This window comes from Thyridium curvatum (genome assembly GCF_004353045.1).
Source record: "Thyridium curvatum strain D216 chromosome Unknown NODE_98_length_142638_cov_87.939612, whole genome shotgun sequence".
In the NCBI taxonomy this organism is placed as follows: domain Eukaryota; kingdom Fungi; phylum Ascomycota; class Sordariomycetes; order Thyridiales; family Thyridiaceae; genus Thyridium; species Thyridium curvatum.
The window spans coordinates 1-21331 of record NW_022156853.1 but is presented as its reverse complement, the minus strand read 5'-3'; the positions used below and the strand labels follow the sequence as shown (position 1 = coordinate 21331).

The window sequence follows — 21331 nt, the reverse complement described above, 5'->3', positions numbered from 1 at the left end:
CTCTTCTGACTCTTGATAGCTTTCTTCACCCTGTGTGAATGCATCCAGTTCTGACATAGAAAATTACTCTATAAAAAGGTAGTATTGTTATGTTTTAGGACAAGAGAGAAGTTGAAGAGTTGAAAGGTGGCTCAAGTGACAATATCTATTCTACCTAGGTATTCTGCATCCCAACCCAGGTGTCCACATGGGTTCAATCGGCGATTGCCCGTCAAGGCGCTAAATCGCGCTGGCCCAAGACCATTTCTGGGCACCACCAAAGATAACGGGCATTGGCCCGGGCATTCGCCGATTGAACGGGTCGGCGGGCTGGACACATCATATCAGTTGAGAAAGGGGGGGTACAACATGCGGACGAGGAGTACGATATCAAGAGGCATTGCGTCATGGGCAATGCGGGCTTCCAGCGCCGCGCACCTGTGACCTGCTTCGCTGTCTTCATTCGACCAACTTGTTCCCAAGCCCCAAGGATTCTGGCGAGAAAGCTAATTCCCTTTTAGTTCCACTTTGGCATCCAAGCACAGTAAGAGAACCTCTTTGTCCCGCATCCATTCACCGGATGTTTGCAATTGAGAAACGGCGACTAACACCAAGACAAACCCCCATCAGGGATCGCCCTGCAACGCAAATGATGGCTCGTGGAACTCTATCGACGTGATGTGCGAAGGTCGCAAGGCCGAACGGGTGTGCGCCCGCGTTGGGTGAAAGGAGACGATAGCGAGCCTTTTTGCGTGCGTGCGACAGCGCGCTTTCACACTGTATGGATAGATATGTGTGTTCCTGCGACGCTGTGGAGGGATCACACCAAGCCGAATTCGGCAGCAACCCTCGCTCATCGTTGGGCGACTCCGGTCGCATCCGAACAATTGCGGCAAGATAAGACGTAGACTGGCAGTTCTGATGGGGTCGTATGACCATGGGCCTCGCGGCTGCCCAGAGCCCATGCCATCCTGCCTGCCCCCATCCGATAATCGGGTCGCCGATTGAATCCCCCCCTCTCTTCCGCTGCGCTCGACACCGCCATTCCATAGCCAAGGGCCATCCTCATATCATGGCCACGTCCACACCTAGATACCCTCAAGCGTCCAAGGCGGTCAACATCAACACCATCCCCCTATCATAGCATCTTTCATCATCGTGCCCTAGAGTAATCCAACATGATGGCCGTCGACATCGTTGCAAGAAACGCCGTGGAGCCGCAGAGCCCCATGCAGGCCTGCACCCTCGACTCGAATCGGTTCGAGGATCTCGTCGTCGCGTTGAAGAAGGCACTGGGTCCATCGTCCGGCCTGACGTCTGATGATGTCGACGTAGCACACCTAATGCGCCTGATGGAGCAATACCAGAGTGCCGAACTGGGCTGGGTAAGGTTCGCCATGGGAGATGCCAGTCGTGGCTATACCCGGAACCTCGTTGACGAAGGCAATGGCAAGAGCAACCTGGTATGTCGAGGCCCCCCCTTCAACCATAGACCAACACACTTGTGTCTAACCACAACAAACACAGCTCGTGCTTGTCTGGACGCCAGGCAAGGGCAGCCCCATCCACGACCACGGCAATGCACACTGCCTGATGAAGATTCTTCGTGGCAACCTGACCGAAACCCGCTTCGCCTTCCCCCAGGGTGATCAAGAAGAGCCCATGACAGTGCTGTCTGAGAGAGTCCATAAGGAGAATGCCGTGGCGTACATGGCCGACGAGCTGGGAGTGCACCGAGTCACCAACCAAGGGAGCGACTTCGCTGTTTCCCTTCATTGTGCGTAGACCCGATACGCTGGCCTCCTCCCTCTTTGCGGTTGTGAATACTGACACTGGCCAGTATATACGCCACCCAACGTTGCCAAGGGCGGCTGCAACATCTTCAATGAGAAGACGGGCAAGAGCTCCCACGTCGCCAAGTGTGGCTACTACTCTGCCTACGGGCAGCTCTTGAAGGAGTGAACGAAACAGAGAAGAGTAGCAGTGGAAGGAACAGGAGGAGAATGCGGTCCAATACCGTATATGTCATGACCGTTATGAAGTCTTTCCTTGTCATGTATCTCTGGGAATCGACGAGCAAGTAATTTCTGCTTTTTGGGTATCTCGAAGGACAGTGTCCGGTGCTAATGAATAGAGCGCGTGGTGCTCAACACCCGCCGCTGGCAAAGAAGTCTCTTGAATATACCGTTCATAAATGACCAAGGAAGGTCTTCATGGCCACCTGTGACGTCCAAGTAGAGGAATGAGGTTGAAACAGAGGAAATGCGGCTCAAAGCAGAGGGCAATAGACATTTAACTGCCCATTCTACCCCCAGAGAGATGCCTATATTTGGCTTAGCGTGGATGGCGTGATTTTTCGCAATGGCCCAAATCTGGTGGATCGCGAGACCGACAGCCGCCGGTCCCTTCGCGCCCCCCCCCAAAGCACACACTGGCGCAACCGCACGCACCCACAATACACACGCCCTATATTAATGCCTAGCATGCCGATCCGGCGGCACTTACACACAGGCATCCAAGAAACGGGATTGCTTGATGTTGATTTTTAACCTTGTGCAAGTCCCGCTGCTACTCGGCGTAATCTATTCCTACCTGGTGGGATCTGCATGCCTTGACATGCTCTGAGCGACTGCCGCCGTAATAGTGTGCTTGACCCGCGAGCCTGGATTGTTACTGAGCTCGTCGCCTGGCTGGAAACACTACCTAATGTAGGCCTCTTCACAGTGTGATAACAACACCGTAGATATGGTACTGAGAACGTGAGAGCCAAAACACCCAGGGACGAAAGCGCACTGTTCGTCTGTGAAATACAGAGGAATGCACTTGCCTCCTGGATGCTGCGGGTGAATGGTGTAAGTGCGAGCTTTGAAGAAACCATGAAGCCTGTTTACTCTCACTCCAGGGGCGACACACTGCTGCCTCGACCGTGTCGTTTAGCCCGCCATTTGACGAGAGATGAAGAGCTTGTCTCGCTCGAGACTTCCGTGGTGACCTGGACTCGAAGACTCATCTCCTTGCAGGTTGCTAGCATCGATTTGCCAAGTCTGACAAATCCCAAGACACCTTACCTACTTACAGTTGGTCAGGTCAGCTGGGAGCAAACAGGGCACTTCTGGGAGCAGCAGGGTGCCCAAGGGCAGGCAGAGCTCAATGGCGGCGGTCCATGACTCCTCGACAGAACCCAAGCTACCTCACATATACCGGTCGGAACTGAAATAAATGGCCATGGTGACAAAGAGTGGAGTTGTATTTCGTCCACCAGACCTCTACACCACTCGAAACTGGAAAGAAGCGGTACGCCTATATTAACAAGCCCCTATTCCTATGCAAATTTGCCTCTTATAATGCCTGTAATTCGATTTTGATACATCATTTTAATACATTTTTGTTCGTTGTGGGGGTATTCCGTCTTTTTCTTCCGCCGTATTTACTCGTTGATCTTGGCCAGAATCCTGTAACAGCACATGTTAGCCCGATGTTCCCGATAACAGGTGGGCCACGCATGGCCAGGCCGTGGAGGGTAGAAATTAGACTTACTCGCTGTCACGGAAGAGGTGGTACTCGTCCTCGCCGACCTTGACGGGGGAACCGCCATACTGCAACACGCCTTCTGTCAGCAAAAAGAAAGGAAAAAAAAAACAGGATTGCCAGGGAAATGATGCCACATACTTGAGGGATCAGGACGCGGTCGCCGGTAGCGACGCCCATGGGGGTCCTCTTGCCGTCCTTGTCCAGGCCGCCGGGGCCGACGGCGAGGACCTTGGCCTCGTTGAGCTCCTTGACGCTCGACTCGGGCAGGAAAATGCCGCTGGCGGTCTTGGCCTCGGCCTTGACGCGCTGGACCAGGACGCGGTCCAGGAGGGGGACGAGGGAGCGGATGGACTTGAGCGAGGTGGCCTGAACGGGATAAGAGTTAGCTCAATGCTATGAAGCGTTTGGAAGAAGAGCTCTCGGCCCCGGGAGAGAGGAAGGAGGCGGGAGCTCCGAGCTCTGCTTCGAGCTCCAGCAAGCGCAAGCTCTGCCCTTGGGTTATAGCAGAGCAGTTCTGCCTGAACCATGCATTGGGTGCTTACCATTGTGAATGTGCAGAAGAATGTGAAGAGGGCAATTGATGTTTCGTCGTAGTCGTTATGGGTGTCGTCGGGGGGATGGGATGATGCTGGGGGAATTTATCTGGGGGAGATCGGTTCGCGACGGCGCAGAGCTTCCAAGAGTATCTAGAACCTCTGGCAAATTTTCCGACCCCCCGGAGCGCCAAAATTTCCGTTGCCGACCAATGACCGAGGCTTCAATGTCTAAGTCGACCCACCTCATTGGATGACGAAGATCAATCCCCTGAACAAGCTTCACTTCACATTGAACCTTTAAACTCGCTGAGCTCATAAATCACTGGTAAAGGCATTCTGTTTTGGCGGATTTACCGAGTCTCTGTGTATCTGCTCATTTGGGCTACATACCAACGAACGAGACTCAAGTGTATCAAGAGATTGAACGGTCTACGTGCAAGGATGTCAGTACCTGATCGGCTACAGAAGTGTTGATTAATTAAAAGACCACCGTTACAAGGTGACCCGGAGTTATTAGGTACTTAATATAAGGATATGCTCCTTTTGCATGCTATGTCTTTCCCTGTGTCTACATGACCTATACGACAGTGGTGGAATCGCCCCAATCTAAACCAGACCGTGACGACGTATAACCTGTCCCCTGCTCTGTCGCAAATCCAATCGCTTCTCGCCTGCCCAACACATCTAAAGAGTATGCACCAGAAACGCCCAATGCAAGAATCCGATAAAACCAATTAAACTACGCCAGCAATTTCTGCGCGACGTCTTTCCCCTCCTCAATGTCGCCTGGGCTTATTTCGCAGCAGAGGGTGGTTCGAGAATATGAGTGTGATCATCAGCGTTGATGACCACGCCGGGCCCGATCTGCCGGCAGATCACGGTGTTGGCGACCCAGGGGTCTTCCAGGATCTCCGGCATTCTAATCCGTTCCTTGGGGTTGATCTGCAGCATCCGGCCGATGACGTGTCTGCTCTCGCGGGGCAGGAGTCGCAGTATACGCCAAGGACCCCTGATCACTTCCTTCTTCTCCGCTGGAGGCGCCAGAGTACCATCGCTCTTCTTCTCGTGGGTCGCCGGGTTATGCTTCTTGTCGCCCTCGCCTGCCCCGTCCATGCTGGCTCTCTTGTCCGCCTCGGGACTGTCGTCCTTCTTCTCGGCGTCGCGGGTCTCACCCTCCTTGTGCAGGTTGTTGTCCGCCACATCCTGCATCTTCAGAACATCCGCGCGCGTGCCCTTTCTTGAAGGATCGTGGATGTGAGTGTCCCGACCAGGGGTGTCGTAGAGCGCATTAGTCGATTTTGCGTGCGGAAGCACCAGCCTTCTCGGGTCGTGACCAGGAGTAGGATCCGCTGCAAATAGCTTGAAGGAGTTGTCGGTCATGCGAGGAACCTTCCAGGGGAAGCGTCGAAGTGTCATGCAGCAATAGATAATCGCCAGTGACCAGATATCGACTGCCGTAGGGTCGTATTTCCGCTCGTCATACACCTCTGGAGCGAGGTATGGGTCCGAACCGACGATTCCTATGGAAAGGGTCAATGATGAGCTCCAACTACGAAGCACTAGATCAACTTACCGGAAGCCATGACCATCCCACTCTCGAAAGGGTACTTGAAAACGTGTGCGCTTCCAAAATCAATAATCTTGATGATACCGCGATCACTCACGACCACATTGTCCAGCTTGAGATCGCGGTGCGCAAGACCCATACTGTGGAGGTACGTGACACCACTCAAGATTTGAAGGAAGCAGCATGCGACCTCTTCCCGTGACATCTTGCCAGTCATCACGATGGCAAAAAGGTCGTAGGGTGCGTACTCCATCACCTCATACCATTTCCCTTTCTCCTGGACGATATCCAGGGTCTCGATGATGTTGCCGTGGTGAAGCGAAGAGCCCATGCAGTATTCTGCGGTAAGCTTCTTCACATACTCTTTTTCGGTCTCGTACGAGTGGCGAGGACGGAACTCCTTGACGGCGAAAATCGTATTGTCCTCGCTCCGCTTCATGAGCCTGACCGAGCCGCCGGCTCCGGAACCCAAGACTTTGCCGAGCTTTCCGTACTTGGATGAGAGGCCGTGATCGTCACCAAACGGAATTTGCACCGCGGATTTCGAGCTGGGTGGCGTTCGAGTTCCGGATCTCACGGAAGCTGACGGAGAGGCGGCGCGTTTCGCTTTGTGATGCCCTCCCATCTTGAAGAACCTCTTGAGGTCTGCCATGGACCCTTGTTTATGGTGACCAAAGGCGGAGGAGCCGGTCTCGTGTTGCATCAGCTCGTCTTTCTTATTGTACAAAGCAGAGTGGCGTTTCTCCGAGTGCTTGCCGAGACTAGTGCTGGACGAGCTAGGCGAGTGCTTCTTCTTGCGGTTGAATACAAATCTCGGCTCGATCTTGTTCTGGTTCTGCGGCATGCGCTTGTTGGCCGCATACGGGTCGTTGAGATCCCCAGAAGGCGTGAATGGGCGAGTGTACTGTGATGCGGCCGAAGACCGCGACGGACTGCCCTCCCGTGACACGGGTAGGGATCCGCTGTCCCGGGGACCAAGTGAAAACATGCCCTTGCGATGGTCTGATTGTGTCGTGTGTTCCCTATCATCCGAGGAATCCGGGCGTTTGGAAACCTCTTCATGCGATGCCGGCCTATGCGCAAGTTTTGTTGTTGACAACCGCGATGAGTCGTGAGCTGTCGAGTCCTGCGGAGTGATGACATCGTGATGGGGGCTCAGCGTGGCTCGCTCTACATGTGAGTGGCTTAGGCGTTTTGAGTCGCCTTCTAAATATTCCGTCCCAGAAGGCGTAAGAGGAGGGGAGTGCAGGTCCGGGTTCTTGGGGCCAAGCAGAGGTGATGGACGACCACTTCCAGAGCTACGTGTGTGCTCCCGGGTTGCATTTCTGGAGTCGTCTTCGTTGGAGGGAACCTTTTGTATAGACGTCAGTCTCTGGCTCGGCTTCACAAGCTCTTGCCTCTACAGCCGCCCGATAAGACAAGGGCGACAGTGGAAGGAGGAAAACATCTGTCTGGCATATGAGGTGTATTGCAAGCGGTATACGTACTCGTGATGCGGGCAATGAAAACGGCTCGAAGGAGAAGATGTTCATGCGGCGCTCCTGGAGATTGTTGAAACCTCCCTGGAGGCTCTTGGAAAGCGCCTTGAGCATTTCTGGGGTGGCCTCGCCGGGTTGTCCGAGACTCTGGTCTTCTTGGCTAGGAGCATTGTCGACCGGGGGTGATATCTCCTGCACGGCCGAACTGAAGCGCACTGAAGGTGTGGATGTGCCTGCTTCGGGATGCTTGCCCTGCGGCTGAGAATCCGGCGCATCGTGGACTTCATCTGTCAATTGGTGTTAGTGAGGCCCAAACGGAGAGGCACCACGAGCTCTTTCGTCTGCGATCGTGGATTTCCCTCGAGGCACCCGGCTATCTCTGCTGACCGGGACTAAGGGAAGGAGGGGTTTATCAGTACATACCCTGAGTCTGGTGCGCCAGCTTCTCCTGCTGCTCCGGCATGGTCTCGCCCGAAGAAGAGGCCATTGTGAATACAAGATACAGAGGAAAGGATGTACACAGAGAAGTGAAGCCCAAGGGCAGGGTGGCACGGTGGAGAAAAAGAGATCGTAAGGTTGAGAAAGAAGCACAGAAGAAGCGCCTTTCTCGCTCGATGATGGCAGAGATCAATGGTGGGGTCTAAGCTCTGCTGGCCCAGAGGTACCTGGCTGATGAACGGTTGCAGGCTTAAATTTCGATACCCTTGTCAGGTACTTTTCCCTTGCAGCAGGGCTACCCGCCCACCTAAATACCACAGGGAGGTCCCCAGCAAGGGGGCGCTTATTTTACCCTGGCCCACCTCTGCCCGCGGAATTCCTGACAGTTTGCCAAGTACATCTGGCCTGGCTTGGATTTCAGGCCCCACTCCATTCGACTCACATTCGGACCGGGCGGGACTCCCTTCTCTTCGCGAAATCCAGTCTGGGCAGTCCGTGGTCGCCCGCGTGGGAACGAATTGTCCATCCGTCCTGTCTCCTGCCATTGCCGTGGGTCCTGACTCGTTTCGAGCAAAATTCGCTGTAAAACCCGGCCGCATGCCTGGTTAGCCCGGAGGCCCGCCATAAGGTGACGAGTAAGGTCGTCATCCCACCACTCAAAGCACCTGTTTCAGACGACTCGTTCGCACACGGCCAACACGCAGTAACTTTTTTACCTGAGTCTGTCTGTCCCTCTTGCAGGACCCTAGCTGTCTTTGTGCTGTGAGGGGTTGATGTTATTCCCATGGCTAGGGGAGACCATGCAACAAAAGGCCACTTACTCAGCGTCGTGACCTCACTCCCCTCGCCCTTCCGGTCTTGCAAGCGTCACTGGCCGGCCTGGGCTCGCAGGAAAAATGCACTCTTGGTCCTAGCTAGCCACTTGGCCACACCGAGCATCCATTATTGGGTGGCTAATAAACAAGCAAAGAAATGTCTGCAAAATCTCTGTCTTTTTTTTCCCTGTCAAGGTTGGTACCACATTTACTCCCTTGCTGGGCTGCCATGCGGTACAAGCGCCCGTCTTGGCACAGAATTGGCACCGATCCCAGAACTTCGGCTCCGGTTATGTGAGGGTGCCATGTGAATGCCTGGTGCCATAGGCTAGACGCGGCAATTCAAGGACGCTTTTCACATGAAGACCTTTGCGGAATACCCCTTCTGGATGTCCAGGCCTGCCGGTCCTCACTCACAGCTAGCCAATAGCCGTGGAGTTCCTGTTGCCCACAAAAAATCAGCAATTGCCAGCCTCGGTTGAGGTTGTTGCGGCTGATGTAACCGCCTTCGCATGCTGTAATTCAGGCGGAATTCCTCTATTACCATTGGCCTGTGCCTGGTATCTCATACCGGTGCGTAACCCTTGCGTGGGATCTGCACCGAGTCTATCTTGAATTGCTATTTGCGGAATGATATTAGGTGATAGTTTGGAGCCTCATTCAAAGTTTCAAAGCGGTATCTCGCATGTTCGCCGTTTGGGAGGTAATTGATCTCCCAAAAGTTCAAAGCAGCCGTCGAGATGAAACTTTCCAATGGCTGGACAGATATTTTATTGTACAATGGTAAGAATACATGTAGATGGGGTTATATATATGTGACAGTGACGTTGGGATCTGTGCCCGCTATCGTGGTTTTCGCTACTAATCCATCAAATGCAATCCATTTTAAACGCCTGACTGCTCCAGGGCAGATATGATTATGCAACTACCGCAAGGCCAATGGACTTTGCTTGGTAGATGATGGACCGGCAGAGACCCTGCAGCGGGAGACCGGAGAGCCGGAGCTCGGACTGCTTGATTTTGGCGATCTCGTAGATGTGCTTCAGCGAGACGGTCCCGACCGTCTCGGTGCCCGGGTTGCTCGCTCCTTTCCGCTTGCCTTTCTTCCCTAGGGGGACTTCTGCAGCGTTGAGCAGGAGCCAGGAGGTATGAGGGGTGCGGACGTCGAAGTGGAATGTCCTGTCCGGTCGAACGGTCACCCGGACGGGCATAGGGGTGCCCGGGTTGATGTGTGCTGTCCTCGCATTGAACTCCTAGAGGCGCGCAACATGGAGTCAGCCTCACAACCCATCTGACTGGTGATGCTTCATCACGCTTGAGCTGAATCGGCGATGCGACAAACCTTGCAAAAGTCCATCGACTTGATACCCTTACTGCCCAGCGCCGGACCAACAGGCGGACTGGGGCTGGCCTGGCCAGCTCCGACGATGAGCTTGACGATCTGGTCGACGCCACCGGCGGCGCCTCGAGCCTTCGACATGGTGTTGAGCTGTGTGCGGTGATTGACCGGGTGTCGTTCCTCGAATGGTCAGATGGCACGCGAACGTCGCTCGCATGAGGTTTTCCCCGATCCCAAAATTTCGGGAAGCTCGAGCCACACGTTGCGATGCGATGTGGGCCTGAGGCGCACCCACGCCCGAATTCCCCTGCATGGCGCGCATGGCTGTCAGCTGGCGCACTGTACTTGTACGCATAATGCCTAGGCGCTTGCTGGGCGGTTTTCCAGGGCACCCCTCCCCGCCTGCCGGGCTACTGTAAAAGAGTGGTCGCTCGATGACGAGCCTAACTAGCCCGGATTGACCGCCTGATGTCACAGGGCCCAGGGGACGATCCGCCAGAACCGCAAACCCACAGGAGGGGCCGCCGCCCCGACCTTTCGGGCACTTTTAGATTCCCACGACTCTTTGCGGGCGGTGAAAGTCGAAAGATCCATATCGCATACCTCCCTGGAAAACTCTGCATCATCTTCCTACCTCCGCTCTCCTTGAAATCTAGACGGTTTTGTGTTCCCAATCCCGTCTCTTCTTCACCTGATCCCGCACCACCCGGTCGACGACGTCCACCATGTTCAACTGGGCCAAACAACAGTGAGCAGAGACTGCGCTATGATGTTTACCCACCACAGACCCGTACTGACCAAGAGCTCGCCAGGCTGGCCAACGTGGCCGGCACCCAGGAGCCCATATATGGCCCGTCGGCAATCAAGTCGGTTGCTGAAGAGGCCAAGTCGACTCCGTACACGGAACTCACTCGCGCCGACCTCAAATGGCAGGCTATGGACTCGACCTGCGTCGAGACGCAGAGCTTTTACATCACGACGGAGAGTGGCTACGCTGTGCTTGCACAGGTCATCTATAGCAATGTGGCGTACGTCTTGTGTATTTGCGTGTCTCGTATGCTGAGAAACCGGAAATGCTGACCATCCACGTTGTTCAGCGGCATTCGCACGACATGCCAGTTCAACTGCAAGGTCTTCTACCTCGACGGCTCCCAGCCCCACCTCTGGTGCTCGACACCGCTTCACCAGCACGAATTCAGCGAGGACATGACGTCGTTCTATGCTACCGACTGCGCAGTGGAGCTCTCCGAGGACGGCTCCTTCTATACGATCAAGTCCCTGAACGACGAGAGGGCCATTGTCAACCTCAAGGTCACCCGCTCAGCTCCCGGCTTCCACGCCGGCAAGACCGGTAAGACCCTCTTCGGAACCGACCTTGAGAACCCGTGGGGATCCATGCGCCATGCCTTCTGGCCGCGATGCGCTGCCGAGGGCACCGTCACCACCAAGGAGGGCCCTATCGACCTGAAGGGCAGGGCCTTCTTCGTCCACGCCCTGCAGGGCATGAAGCCCCACCACGCTGCCGCGAGGTGGAACTTTGTCGACTTCCAGGGCCCGACTTACTCGGCAATCATGATGGAGTACACGACGCCGCCGTCCTACGGCTCCACGGTCGTGTCTGTCGGCGGTCTCGCCAAGGATGGCCAGCTCATCACTGCCGGAGTTCTGCACAAGGCCGAGCACACCAAGGCCAAGGAGGACAGCGAGAACGACTGGAAGGAGCCCGAGGAGGTCAAGTACTCGTGGTCTGGGACCACCAGCGACGGGAAAGCGGTGGAGGCTCGCCTGGAGGGGTCGCTGGAGGAGCGGTTGGACCGCGTCGACGTCATGGCCGAGGTCCCCGGCTTCGTCAAGAAGATCGTGGCCGGCGCCGCTGGTACTAAGCCGTACATCTACCAGGTAAAGAAAATACCCGCGGTTGAGGTGCTATTATCGAGACATCGTTGCTAACTTCGTCTCTAGTACTTCCCTCGCAGCAAGAAGCTCACCCTGAAGCTGACGATCGGCGACGAGACCGAGATCTCAGAGGAGGGCGATCTCTTTGCCGAGGCGACCTTCATCTCGGAATAGAGCACTCTCTGCTTCGCGAACTAAACTTTGTGCACCAAAGGTTCCCCCTTAATGTTCGGGTTCACGACGGATGTAATGGCTGGCGTTGAAGAAAGGCGATAGAGGCGGGTCACTCGTTTATACCCATGTCGCAATGTCCCTCGTTTTGTTTGCGAATCATCCAAGTCGAGCGTGTGTGGCCAACAGAAGAGGTTGGATAGATAACAAATAGCAACACGCGCCGCTGTAGTAATATTAATGCACTTTTCTTATTCAGTACTGCTATCTTAGTCTTCCCTCGCAAACTATCCCTATGGATACGATATTCGGCAAACAGAGAGCAATCATCTGAAGGCAATCCGGGCTGTCAGTCGAGACTCAGAATCAGTGTCATACAGTGTTTACCTCAAACCCGACCACACTGTGAATTACTGGGTACCAGACCTCCAATTCTTGGTATCTTATCTTGAGCCGGGTTGACCAGACTTGGACTGGAGCCTAGTCTTTTTCCCCGTCCGCCTAGCAACCTCTTTCATCCATCCCGCCAACTAAGGCTAGGTACACCCACCCGCCCGTTGATATCCATTGCAGACCCATCACCACCATTCGCTCATCCAGCTCCAGTCCTTTGGAAGACCGGTTGGACTAAAGCGCACCGGAAGAGCTCTTGTACGGTGCATATTCGCAGCCACAAAGCACTATGCCTCCTACGGTTCCGAAGAGCGGAGGTCCGAAGGGCCTCACTGCGCCCAGCAGCAGCGCGCCCAGCTCGGCGCCGTACAAACCAGGCATGGTTGGCGGCAAGGGCAAAGCAGTGCTCAGTGGGAAGCGCCACCGGTAAGTTGTGAGATGAGATTCCTGCAGCTCTTTCGCATTTTTTTCTGACGAGAAGCTGACCATTTGGGGTATTTCCGTTGCACGACATGCAGAAAGATTGCGAGAGATACAATTCGCGGTATCAGTATGGGCCCTTTTTCTCGGACAATGAATTGTTGTCCTGTGCATTGTTCGGGTTGACGTGACGGGATTGTGAGAACTGACGTGTGGGACTTGCACTCTCTACAGCAAAACCTGCTATTCGGTGAGTGCACGCTTTTCCGATCTTTTGATCTGGTCTAATTTGCTTGATTTTGCGTTCACCTCATTCCCAATCCCTGTTCTCTTGCGCCCTGTCCAACTAGAGACACTAACGGTTGCACGCCTCGGCCAACAGACGCATCGCTCGCCGGGGAGGCGTCAAACGCATCTCCTCCGCCATCTACGATGACGTCCGTGAGGCTCTAAAGACTCGTCTTCGCATGGTGAGAACCGCTACTGGTCCCCGCTATTTTACAACAGCAAGTTGGGGCTTTTATGAAAGCCATACGAGTCTAACAACTTAAACTTGGTAGATTATTCATGACTGCGTCGTCTTTGCAGAGCATCGAAACGGCAAGACCATCACAGTCGCTGATGTAAGTGATGAACCACCCTTGTCTTCAGCAATGCTGGGAGAGCTTTGCTAAACATTGCCCAAACCTAGGTGGTCTACTCGCTGAAGCGTAATGGTAAGACCATCTACGGCTTCGGTGAGGCCGAGCGATGAAGAATCATGACGAGACTTCTTCAACCATATGACCCTGTATGAATGATCTGGATCCGGCGTTTGTTGAGAGATTAGGGGTTCTATGGCTTTTGCTTTTTGAGATACCACTGATTTGATATCTGGACTGGTTGGCTTTTACGGTTTGTCACGACTAACGAGGACGGATGGGATTCGGGCCTTGTTGATATCACAGGCAGGGGATTATTGCATGAAGTGTTAACTTGATGATGTTGTGGACAATGGTTATATGTAACTGGGCGCCTAGTTGTACTATTAGTGATGGATATCACTCTATTTGTCATATACTCAGGTAATAGGTATAAAGAGTACCTAAGACCAGAAGAGGAGAAAATGCAAGAAGTCTATATATGTCAACGCTGGGTATCATTGATTCTGAAACCGTAACCCCTATTCCCCCAACCTAGCACTATGCCGTTCCCTCAACATTACACCCATCCATCCGAGCCTCCGACTAGCAACAGGCAACATATCTTCCCTTTCGTTAAGATCAAGTGCCCCCCTCCCCCCTCCCCCTTCTCTCTCGAAAAAAGCTTTTACTTCCTCTTCTTGCTGCCCTCCATCTCGGCCAGCACGTTCTCGAGGGCCCGGGCGGCCCTGCGCTCGCGCCGCCGGAAGGACCCGTTGAACATCTCGGGCAGCACCATCTCGCTGTTGGCGTGCTCGCGCGCGAACCCGACCTCGGCGTCGCGGCCGCAGCGCTCGCGCGTCACGCGCACGGCCTCGTGCAGCATGTCGGCGCCGACGCCGCGGCCGCGGTACCGCAGGCGCGTCGTCCAGGCGCGGATCACGCCCCGGCCGCCCTTGAGGCTGGCCGACCCGCCGCCGCCGCCGCCGCGGGTCCGGCGCTTGGTGCCGCTGCCGCCGCTTCCGCTGCCGGGCAGGCCGGCGAGGTTGGGCTCGAGCCGGAGGACGCAGGCGCCGATGATCTCGCCGCCGTAGCGGGTGCCGATGACGACGTCCTCCGCGCCGGGGGCGTCGTCCGACACGAGCCACGCGTACTTCATGTCCTCGGCGCGCTTGAGGTAGGGCGCCGTGACGTACCGGATGGCGAGCAGGTAGGTCATGAGCAGGCCGCTGAGCAGGGCGAGGCCGACGCCGACGTCGCGGTGCGCGCGGGCCACCCAGACGAGCTGGTGGGCGGCGGCGGCGACGGCCGTGAGCGCGGCGAGGCACAGCGGGTGGGTGACGAGGTCGCGCGAGGCCTGCTGGCGCTGCTGGGCGACGCTGTCGGCGACGAGGCGCAGGGCGTCGACCTTGTCGTTGCGGTCGGTCAGGACCTCGAGGGACAGGGGCGGGATGTCGTCCATGTTTGGCAGAGGCGGCGGATGGCTATCGCTGCTGCTGCCGCTTGCTAGGGCGGCCGGGGCGGGCTGCTCCATGGTCTGGGAGGTGGTCGGCTCGAGGAGGGGCGTGTTGACGTTGGAGGACATGGCCGAGGGCGGGAGGACGAGGTTGGCGCGCAGGAAGGTGAAGAATGCTGGGGAGGGTTTGCAGAGTGTGAGTTTGCTTGTACTCTTTTTTGTTTGACCCTTGGTGGCAGTGCCAATTGCAGAAAGACGAGAAATAGAAATTTCAGATAAGCGCAAGCTTTTGTCGACTTCTGTTGAGGCACATGCACGACTCGAGATCAAGGCGGGACCGGGAGTGAGGTCAGGTCAGGTCAGGTCCAGTCGAGTCGTGTTGCGTTGCAAGGAGAGCTTCACGAATTGTGCAATTGAAGAAGCAACCCTTGGGGGATACTGTCCCCTATGTATTCCGTCACAGCTGGGAAAGCAGCAAGATCACACGACAAGGTCGAAGACAGAGTATTCTAGAAGAGATGAAGACTCAAAAAAACAAAGAAGAATATTTCTGTTCTTACCGGTGCTGGTCTTTAGACCGGGGACCGCATTGATTTTGTCCACTATCGAATTTGAGTGACAAGCACTCAAATCGAGCTCCGTAATGGTAGCCATGTGGTAGGAGAGTGCCGTCTCATTGGCTTGGCACGGCCTGTGTCTAGTGCGGTCGGTATTGGCTCGGGGCGGCGGGGACGAAGTAGACTGGCGAAGCAAGTAGAGGCCAAAAAAAAAGTATGGTATTTGATGGCTGGGCGGGGTCCCCTCCCGTTCACCAACAGACTGGTAGTGTGGTTGTAGTGGGTGGTAGTAACAGCAAGAGGGACGAGAGTGTGTGGGATGATGATGCAGTGAGAAGCGCGTTGTGGACAACCTCAGAAGAATCAAGCTTCGTAGCCGCTTCAAGTAGGAAGAGATTGTTTCAAAAAGCCAGCGGATCTCGGTCTCGAACGTCAAGGATCCGGTGTGATTAAAAGGGATAAAAGAAGCTCAGAGAGAGAGCTAGACACAGAAAGCTCAGGATGAAGCAAATAATGGAAACGAAAAAGGTCCCCAGGTCACCCTTGTCTCGAGAGGCAGAAATGGATGGGAAGAGCAGCGCCTGCTGTCGAAGAAAGAAGCAGTAAAAGTCTTTCCCGGTCTGCGACGGCACACACCTGGGGCATCGCCAGATATAAAGACGACACCACGTCAATCAACGATATCCAGACCGCCGGGACCTCCTCTCCAAGGGATCCCAGAGCCAAGAGATACCATCTGCTAGGTCATAGGCGGGCTCGCCGGCCTGGTATGCACGCAGATGTTGGGAGACGAGCCAACCGACGGGCAGCCGATCCCCCATCCATCCATGGATGTCTCTCCGAGGCCCAGCCGCTGCCCAGGGAAGCACGCGAGCGCGGCCTCGATAGCATGATAAGCGTATGCTTCAGACCATTGGGTGGAGATCAGGGGACACACCATGGGCCATGGCTGCAGTGGTGAAGGTCTCGACGCAACCAGATACGCAAGCCCGGTTGTGTTGGTGTGGAGGAGCAAAGAGGAGCAGAGAGGAGCAGAGAGGACCCAACTGTCAAACGGGCCATGTGAGGGAGACGAGAAGAGTGGTCGAGGTGGGCCCAGACTCCTGTTCTTTGAAGTTTGAGATTTTTAGATTGACGAACCAAACATCTCTGTCACCACCACTACGCCCGACCGGGGTCTTTTTGACGAGCCATTCAGTGGCATGGCTCGCCGTGGCTGGCAGACGGCGCGCCCTTGCTCGGGACCATGTGAGCCAAAGTCAGCATCCGCCGGAGCAATGGTCTCTCCGCGAAGACGACAAGACTGGTCCGGGGTTGCTGGTGACCAAAGGTTATCTTTGCCAACGACTTGTAGCATTGGCATTGCCTGGCAGACATCCTCCCAAATAGGGATACCTAGAGAACTTGCTGTGAGTAAGCCTGCTCGGATTGCGACGGGGACTCTGTGCGTCATGTTGGGTTCCTAAACATCCCGCAAGCTCTTGACTTGAGCAAGTTTTTCCCTCTTGTCTCTGGACTCGTGGAGGCATTGGCAGAAACAAAACCCCACGCTCCTGCAGGCGAGCATTTTGAAACATTCGGTCTGTCGAATCGACCAAGATGACCACTGATCGTCTGGAGGGGTCCACGAACATGGTGGAGGGGTGTGGAGGGGTGTGGAGGGGGGGCCAAGTCTTTTTCCCCGGGACCAGTCCTAGCTTCCGCTCGTTGGGGAATCATCAACCTCAAACACACGACGTGCTCGGGAGCCAATGGCAGACTTCAGACGTGGACGAAGGGTCCTCGGAGCACGTCACTTCTGCACAGCAGCCGTGTTTGCCTTCTTCAAACCACTGGACACATATCGAGTATCGCTCCCACTGCTAGCGGCGTCATATTCGCGCCATCATGCCGTATGCGATGCGGTGAACAAACAAGCATGCTAATAAACGCCTGCTGATGCGAGATAGGGATGGCAAGTGATGGGAACGGGCGACCTTATCTCGGGCCTGCTCCCTGCTGCACGCACTGCACCTCGACTTGCACTGGATGATGTTGTGCGACTCTGGGGGGAGGGGGTCATCACTCGGACCTAAACCACACAATTCTTGTTCACACAAAAGCCAAGACTGTCTTGGCTTCCGTGCATGTGTCGCGACACCCCGAGTGAATTCAGTCCATGCAGACCCTGAGGGGTGACAGTGGTCCAAAAACAGGTTTCATCCTCTCGCCGGTTGACGACCTCTTATTTTTCCTGGACCGACTGCCGGCATGGGATGTAGGACTCGACGGCTCGCGGCATCGTCGCCTGCTGGATTCGGATGGTGAGGTGTACGCATTGTTTGGTAAGGTGTCAGCGCACGTGTACTCATACTTCTTCGCTTTCATGTGCATGACAGCTAGTTATCTTTCGCGCCGTATCGAGGGCAATGGAGTAGAGACCGCTTGGCTCTTCATCGGCCTGGACAGAGTCAGCTCGGCGTGCTCAGAGTCCTCCCCTCGCTGTCCTGGGAAAATCTGCCTTGTCAGCCCCGATTGCGACCCCGCCAGAGCCGACGATTGGCCACGGCCACCTCGAAATGTGGGCAAAGGCAGAATGCCCTCTGTTCCCAAGACAGAACAAGGCACACCTGTTTATATAATCGGATGACTTGCCTCGGGCGCGGCGTATTGTGTGCTGGACGGTCAGCAAGGCAAGAGCCGTGTCTCCATTTTCCTAGGCAAAGCTCATTCATTGATTGATCCTAGTCCTGCGCCGCAGCGAAGAACTCCCCGGCGTGAAAGATCAGAGAGGCAGCCACTCCACCTCCTCTTACACCCCTGCATCCCTCAGCCCAGCACCACCCGCCCGCCACAACCAAAGTCCTACACCCAAAGTCCTAACCGTTCCCCCGCCCCGTCGTCTACCCAGTAGGACCTGTCGGCGATGATGTCGACAATTGGCCTTGCCTGCCATTCTGTAGATGACAACTCAGGCAAGAAATGAAATAAAGTAAAAACGGGTGGCGGATAATGGTCATGATCACGTTTCCGCCCATCCATTGCCTCTTCCCCGTCCATTGAACGTGACTGGCCAGGCAGCACGACACGCCGACGATGGACTCCAAGAAGGCGCCTTTGTCCTTGCTGGAGGACGACGCTGCGTTCACCGTCCTCCCACGAGCCACGTCCCCGGCCCCGAGCAGCCGCTTCTCGCTACGCCGGAGCTCACACTCATTCCGGCCCTCCATAGACCCGGAGTCGCTAAACTCATGCGTGTAGGTAAGTCTGTGCTCATGTTCCAATCTCATGAGACTGACATGGCCCACATAGGAGCCGTGACACATCCAGTGATGAATGCGCCAGGCACAGGTTCATCGTCTGGGCAGCCGTCAAGCGCAACACCAGCCAGCGGATGACGGACCAGGAGAGGCTCGAATGCCCGCTGCTGCGATGCACCCGGCGGTTCGCCAGCCATGAGCTGATGCTCAGGCACCTGGTTACCTGCGACCAGCTGCCCTCGTGTGAATACTGGTGCTACGAGCACATGAGGCTCGAGAGGTTCGACGACCGCAAGTGCAAGAGGTGCCTGGGCCACCCCTCCAAGCGGCGCAAGATGCTCTGCATGGCCAAGAACTTCTTCTCCTCCCTGGGCCACAAGCCAAAGAAGGGACAAGAGGACGAGCTCTGCCTGCCCGGCTCGGCGTCGCTTACCCCTCCGCCCAGCTACAATTCGCTCCACGCGGAGCTTCCCCCCGACGGGATCATGGAGATAGACTCGACTGAACTGGCTGCCATCCCCGAGCAGCCGGCTGCGGATGCTTCTATCGACCCTCAGGCTCTCCTTCTCCCCGAACTCGACTCGACTGCTATCCCCGCCATTCCCTTTGTCGAGTGGCCGGCAGAACCGACGATCAACCTCCAGAGTCTGGACCTGGGGAAGAACTTGGCTGCCAAACCGACCTTGCAGCTCAACACGAATGGCTTGGGATCAGCCCAGCGAGTTCCACGGCCTCGGCCAGTCGTCCAGCCAGTCATTCGCAGCAAGAACCTATCCCCAAGCTCATCCGTGAGATCCAACGCTAGCACAATGAGCAACATCAGTTCGATCATCTCTCCCATATCGACGTGGAGTCACGGCTCGTACGCCATGTCTGGCCTCGAGACTGGTGCGACATCACCGACGGGCGAACTCGTCAGTCCTATTGACTTTTTCGGCGACAACGAGATGGGCGGCTGCACGGGGCTAGAAACCGATGCGTTCCTGCCGCAATTGCCGAACGACGCCGTGTCAGAACTCCCCGCTGAGTTGCCAGCCATGGACAATGTCCTACCCGACCTTCTCACCCCCGATCCCTTCGCTCTCCTCTTTGAGCCCTCCTACGCCGAAAACTTGTCGTACGAATCTGATATAATCGCTGGCGGAGCAGATGGCGACGTGCGAGCAGTCTCGCCACTTGCCGTCAAGGAGTCGACTGTTTGCGAAGCGGAGAGCCCAGCCTTGATTGTGTCCGCGTGGGACGCACTGCTGGTCAATATCACATCGTCTCTAGCCAACACTCGGGACATCCAGGGCAACCGGTTTGTGGATCAGCTGCGCACGCTCTCGCCCAACTCGATCGCATCAACAGGCCTCCGAGTGCTCCAGAACTCCCTGCAAGGACAGCCTCCGACCTCGCCCATGGACACCATCTGTTTCATCCACCTGATCTACGCCTTCTCCCTGGCCACCTACGAAAGCCACACCTCATCCCGCTGTGACGCGCTGTTCCTGCAAGCACTGGCTTATAACTACTACTTGGACCCGAGTCAACAAAGGGCTTATACACAGGTCGTCTCGGCCGTATGGAATCCCGGGACCATCCCCTCAAGCGACTTGAGTCAACGGTTAGGAGCCAAGTACGATGCACTGCGCCGATCGTCAAGTAGGAAAGGAAAGGAGCTGGGGGGGCCTGCGGGGACCAACAGTGTCTACAAGGACCCTCTTCTCCTTGCTGCTCAGGACTACCTAGACGGTATGTTTTCAAAGATAATTCTTGTCTTATGCGAACTACAAACTCACAGGTCTCTTTAGAGCTCGAATCATCTGTCATTGTCCACCGTGTGACCGCTTCGCTCAAGACTTCCGACATCTGGAACCACCACTTTAGGAATGTCAGGTTAGAAACACCGGGCAACAGTCCCTTCCATTTCGCGGCAACGTACATCCTCGGGGAGATCTCCAAGTTTCCCGGCGTCGAGGGGCTTGGCAGCCACCTTCAAGGCATAGATACGCGGCTCAGGCAAGGCTTCATCTCCAGTGTTCGAAGGCTGGAGTTGGAGCTATTGCAAGCTGGAAAGGTCAGTCAGTTTTCATCACAGACAACCAAGGCAGCCATGGCTAACATACTTCTCTCAGCGATGCATGTCTATACGGAGGTTCTCGGACGTGTTCGCCCCTTTGGTCAGGGGGCTCTGCGACCCTCTGTACAAACAGGACGAGCCGGCTTCTTCGCACCGAGCCTCGTACTACGAACACTGCATCACGATGATTGAACAGATCATCGGGGAACTGAGCGCTACTCATGCCTCCGATGACATGTCAGAAACGTTTGAAGGGCTCATCGACGCATTCACGAACCAGCTTGGGAATGAGAGCGAGCAGGAGGACAAAGTCGTCGGCCCGAGCGATCCAGTCGGCAGCTCGGCAGCCCTTATCATTCCCGCAGTCGCTGATGACCAGCAACATACCAAGCCTGCAGAACAACAACAAAAGACCAGCAGCAGCAGCACATTGATCACGCCGCCGTCGTCGTCGTCGTCTGGCGACGACGACGACACGCCATCGGACGGCCAGAGCAAGGCCACCGAGGCCAATAGCTGCTGCGAGATCTGCGGGTACCGGCCCAAGGGCGACCCGCAGTGGTTCAAGGGCAGCATGGCCAAGCACAAGAAGCTGCAGCACTCGACGTCGCCGCCCAAGATCTACAAGTGCCCCTACCCGGGGTGCAGCAGCCAGTACAAGAACAGGCCGGACAACCTGCGGCAGCACCAGATCGAGAAGGACCACTGGGTCGGCGGCGACGGGCCGGGCAGCCGGAGGCCGAGCAAGCGCAAGAAGATGTCGGACTGATTGAGGGAGGTTGTGTGCTACACTGGGGGCGGGGGGGAAGGGGGGGGGGGGGGGACAAGCTCTCC

At 55.8% G+C, this 21331-nt stretch overlaps 8 protein-coding genes across 8 annotated transcripts; 4 read left to right on the top strand and 4 right to left on the bottom strand.

Moving 5' to 3' along the window:
- Positions 1-1157: 1157 nt before the first annotated feature.
- On the top strand, positions 1158-1941 carry E0L32_011099 (uncharacterized protein; the record flags this gene model as incomplete). Its single annotated transcript, XM_031133791.1, has 3 exons — positions 1158-1442; positions 1507-1756; positions 1820-1941. 3 exons carry the CDS (start codon positions 1158-1160, stop codon positions 1939-1941), a joined length of 657 nt encoding a protein of 218 aa, XP_030988665.1.
- Positions 1942-3406: 1465 nt separating this feature from the next.
- Positions 3407-4055, bottom strand: E0L32_011098 (uncharacterized protein; the record flags this gene model as incomplete). The annotated part of the gene is made up of 4 exons (XM_031133790.1): positions 3407-3431; positions 3517-3575; positions 3649-3876; positions 4053-4055. 4 exons carry the CDS (start codon positions 4053-4055, stop codon positions 3407-3409), a joined length of 315 nt encoding a protein of 104 aa, XP_030988664.1.
- Positions 4056-4838: 783 nt separating this feature from the next.
- Positions 4839-7578, bottom strand: E0L32_011097 (uncharacterized protein; the record flags this gene model as incomplete). The annotated part of the gene is made up of 4 exons (XM_031133789.1): positions 4839-5566; positions 5620-6964; positions 7101-7378; positions 7515-7578. The coding sequence occupies 4 exons, from the start codon at positions 7576-7578 to the stop codon at positions 4839-4841; spliced, it is 2415 nt and encodes an 804-aa protein (XP_030988663.1).
- A 1683-nt stretch (positions 7579-9261) lies between these two features.
- E0L32_011096 (uncharacterized protein) lies at positions 9262-9824 on the bottom strand (the record flags this gene model as incomplete). Its single annotated transcript, XM_031133788.1, has 2 exons — positions 9262-9597; positions 9687-9824. The coding sequence occupies 2 exons, from the start codon at positions 9822-9824 to the stop codon at positions 9262-9264; spliced, it is 474 nt and encodes a 157-aa protein (XP_030988662.1).
- Positions 9825-10151: 327 nt separating this feature from the next.
- On the top strand, positions 10152-11753 carry E0L32_011095 (uncharacterized protein; the record flags this gene model as incomplete). The annotated part of the gene is made up of 3 exons (XM_031133787.1): positions 10152-10711; positions 10781-11582; positions 11646-11753. The coding sequence occupies 3 exons, from the start codon at positions 10152-10154 to the stop codon at positions 11751-11753; spliced, it is 1470 nt and encodes a 489-aa protein (XP_030988661.1).
- Positions 11754-12432: 679 nt separating this feature from the next.
- Positions 12433-13317, top strand: E0L32_011094 (uncharacterized protein; the record flags this gene model as incomplete). Its single annotated transcript, XM_031133786.1, has 4 exons — positions 12433-12569; positions 12946-13033; positions 13124-13186; positions 13255-13317. The coding sequence occupies 4 exons, from the start codon at positions 12433-12435 to the stop codon at positions 13315-13317; spliced, it is 351 nt and encodes a 116-aa protein (XP_030988660.1).
- A 554-nt stretch (positions 13318-13871) lies between these two features.
- Positions 13872-14768, bottom strand: E0L32_011093 (uncharacterized protein; the record flags this gene model as incomplete). Its single annotated transcript, XM_031133785.1, has 1 exon — positions 13872-14768. One exon carries the CDS (start codon positions 14766-14768, stop codon positions 13872-13874), a length of 897 nt encoding a protein of 298 aa, XP_030988659.1.
- Positions 14769-18271: 3503 nt separating this feature from the next.
- E0L32_011092 (uncharacterized protein) lies at positions 18272-21266 on the top strand (the record flags this gene model as incomplete). The annotated part of the gene is made up of 4 exons (XM_031133783.1): positions 18272-18432; positions 18488-20169; positions 20229-20494; positions 20553-21266. 4 exons carry the CDS (start codon positions 18272-18274, stop codon positions 21264-21266), a joined length of 2823 nt encoding a protein of 940 aa, XP_030988658.1.
- Between the last annotated feature and the right edge of the window lie 65 nt (positions 21267-21331).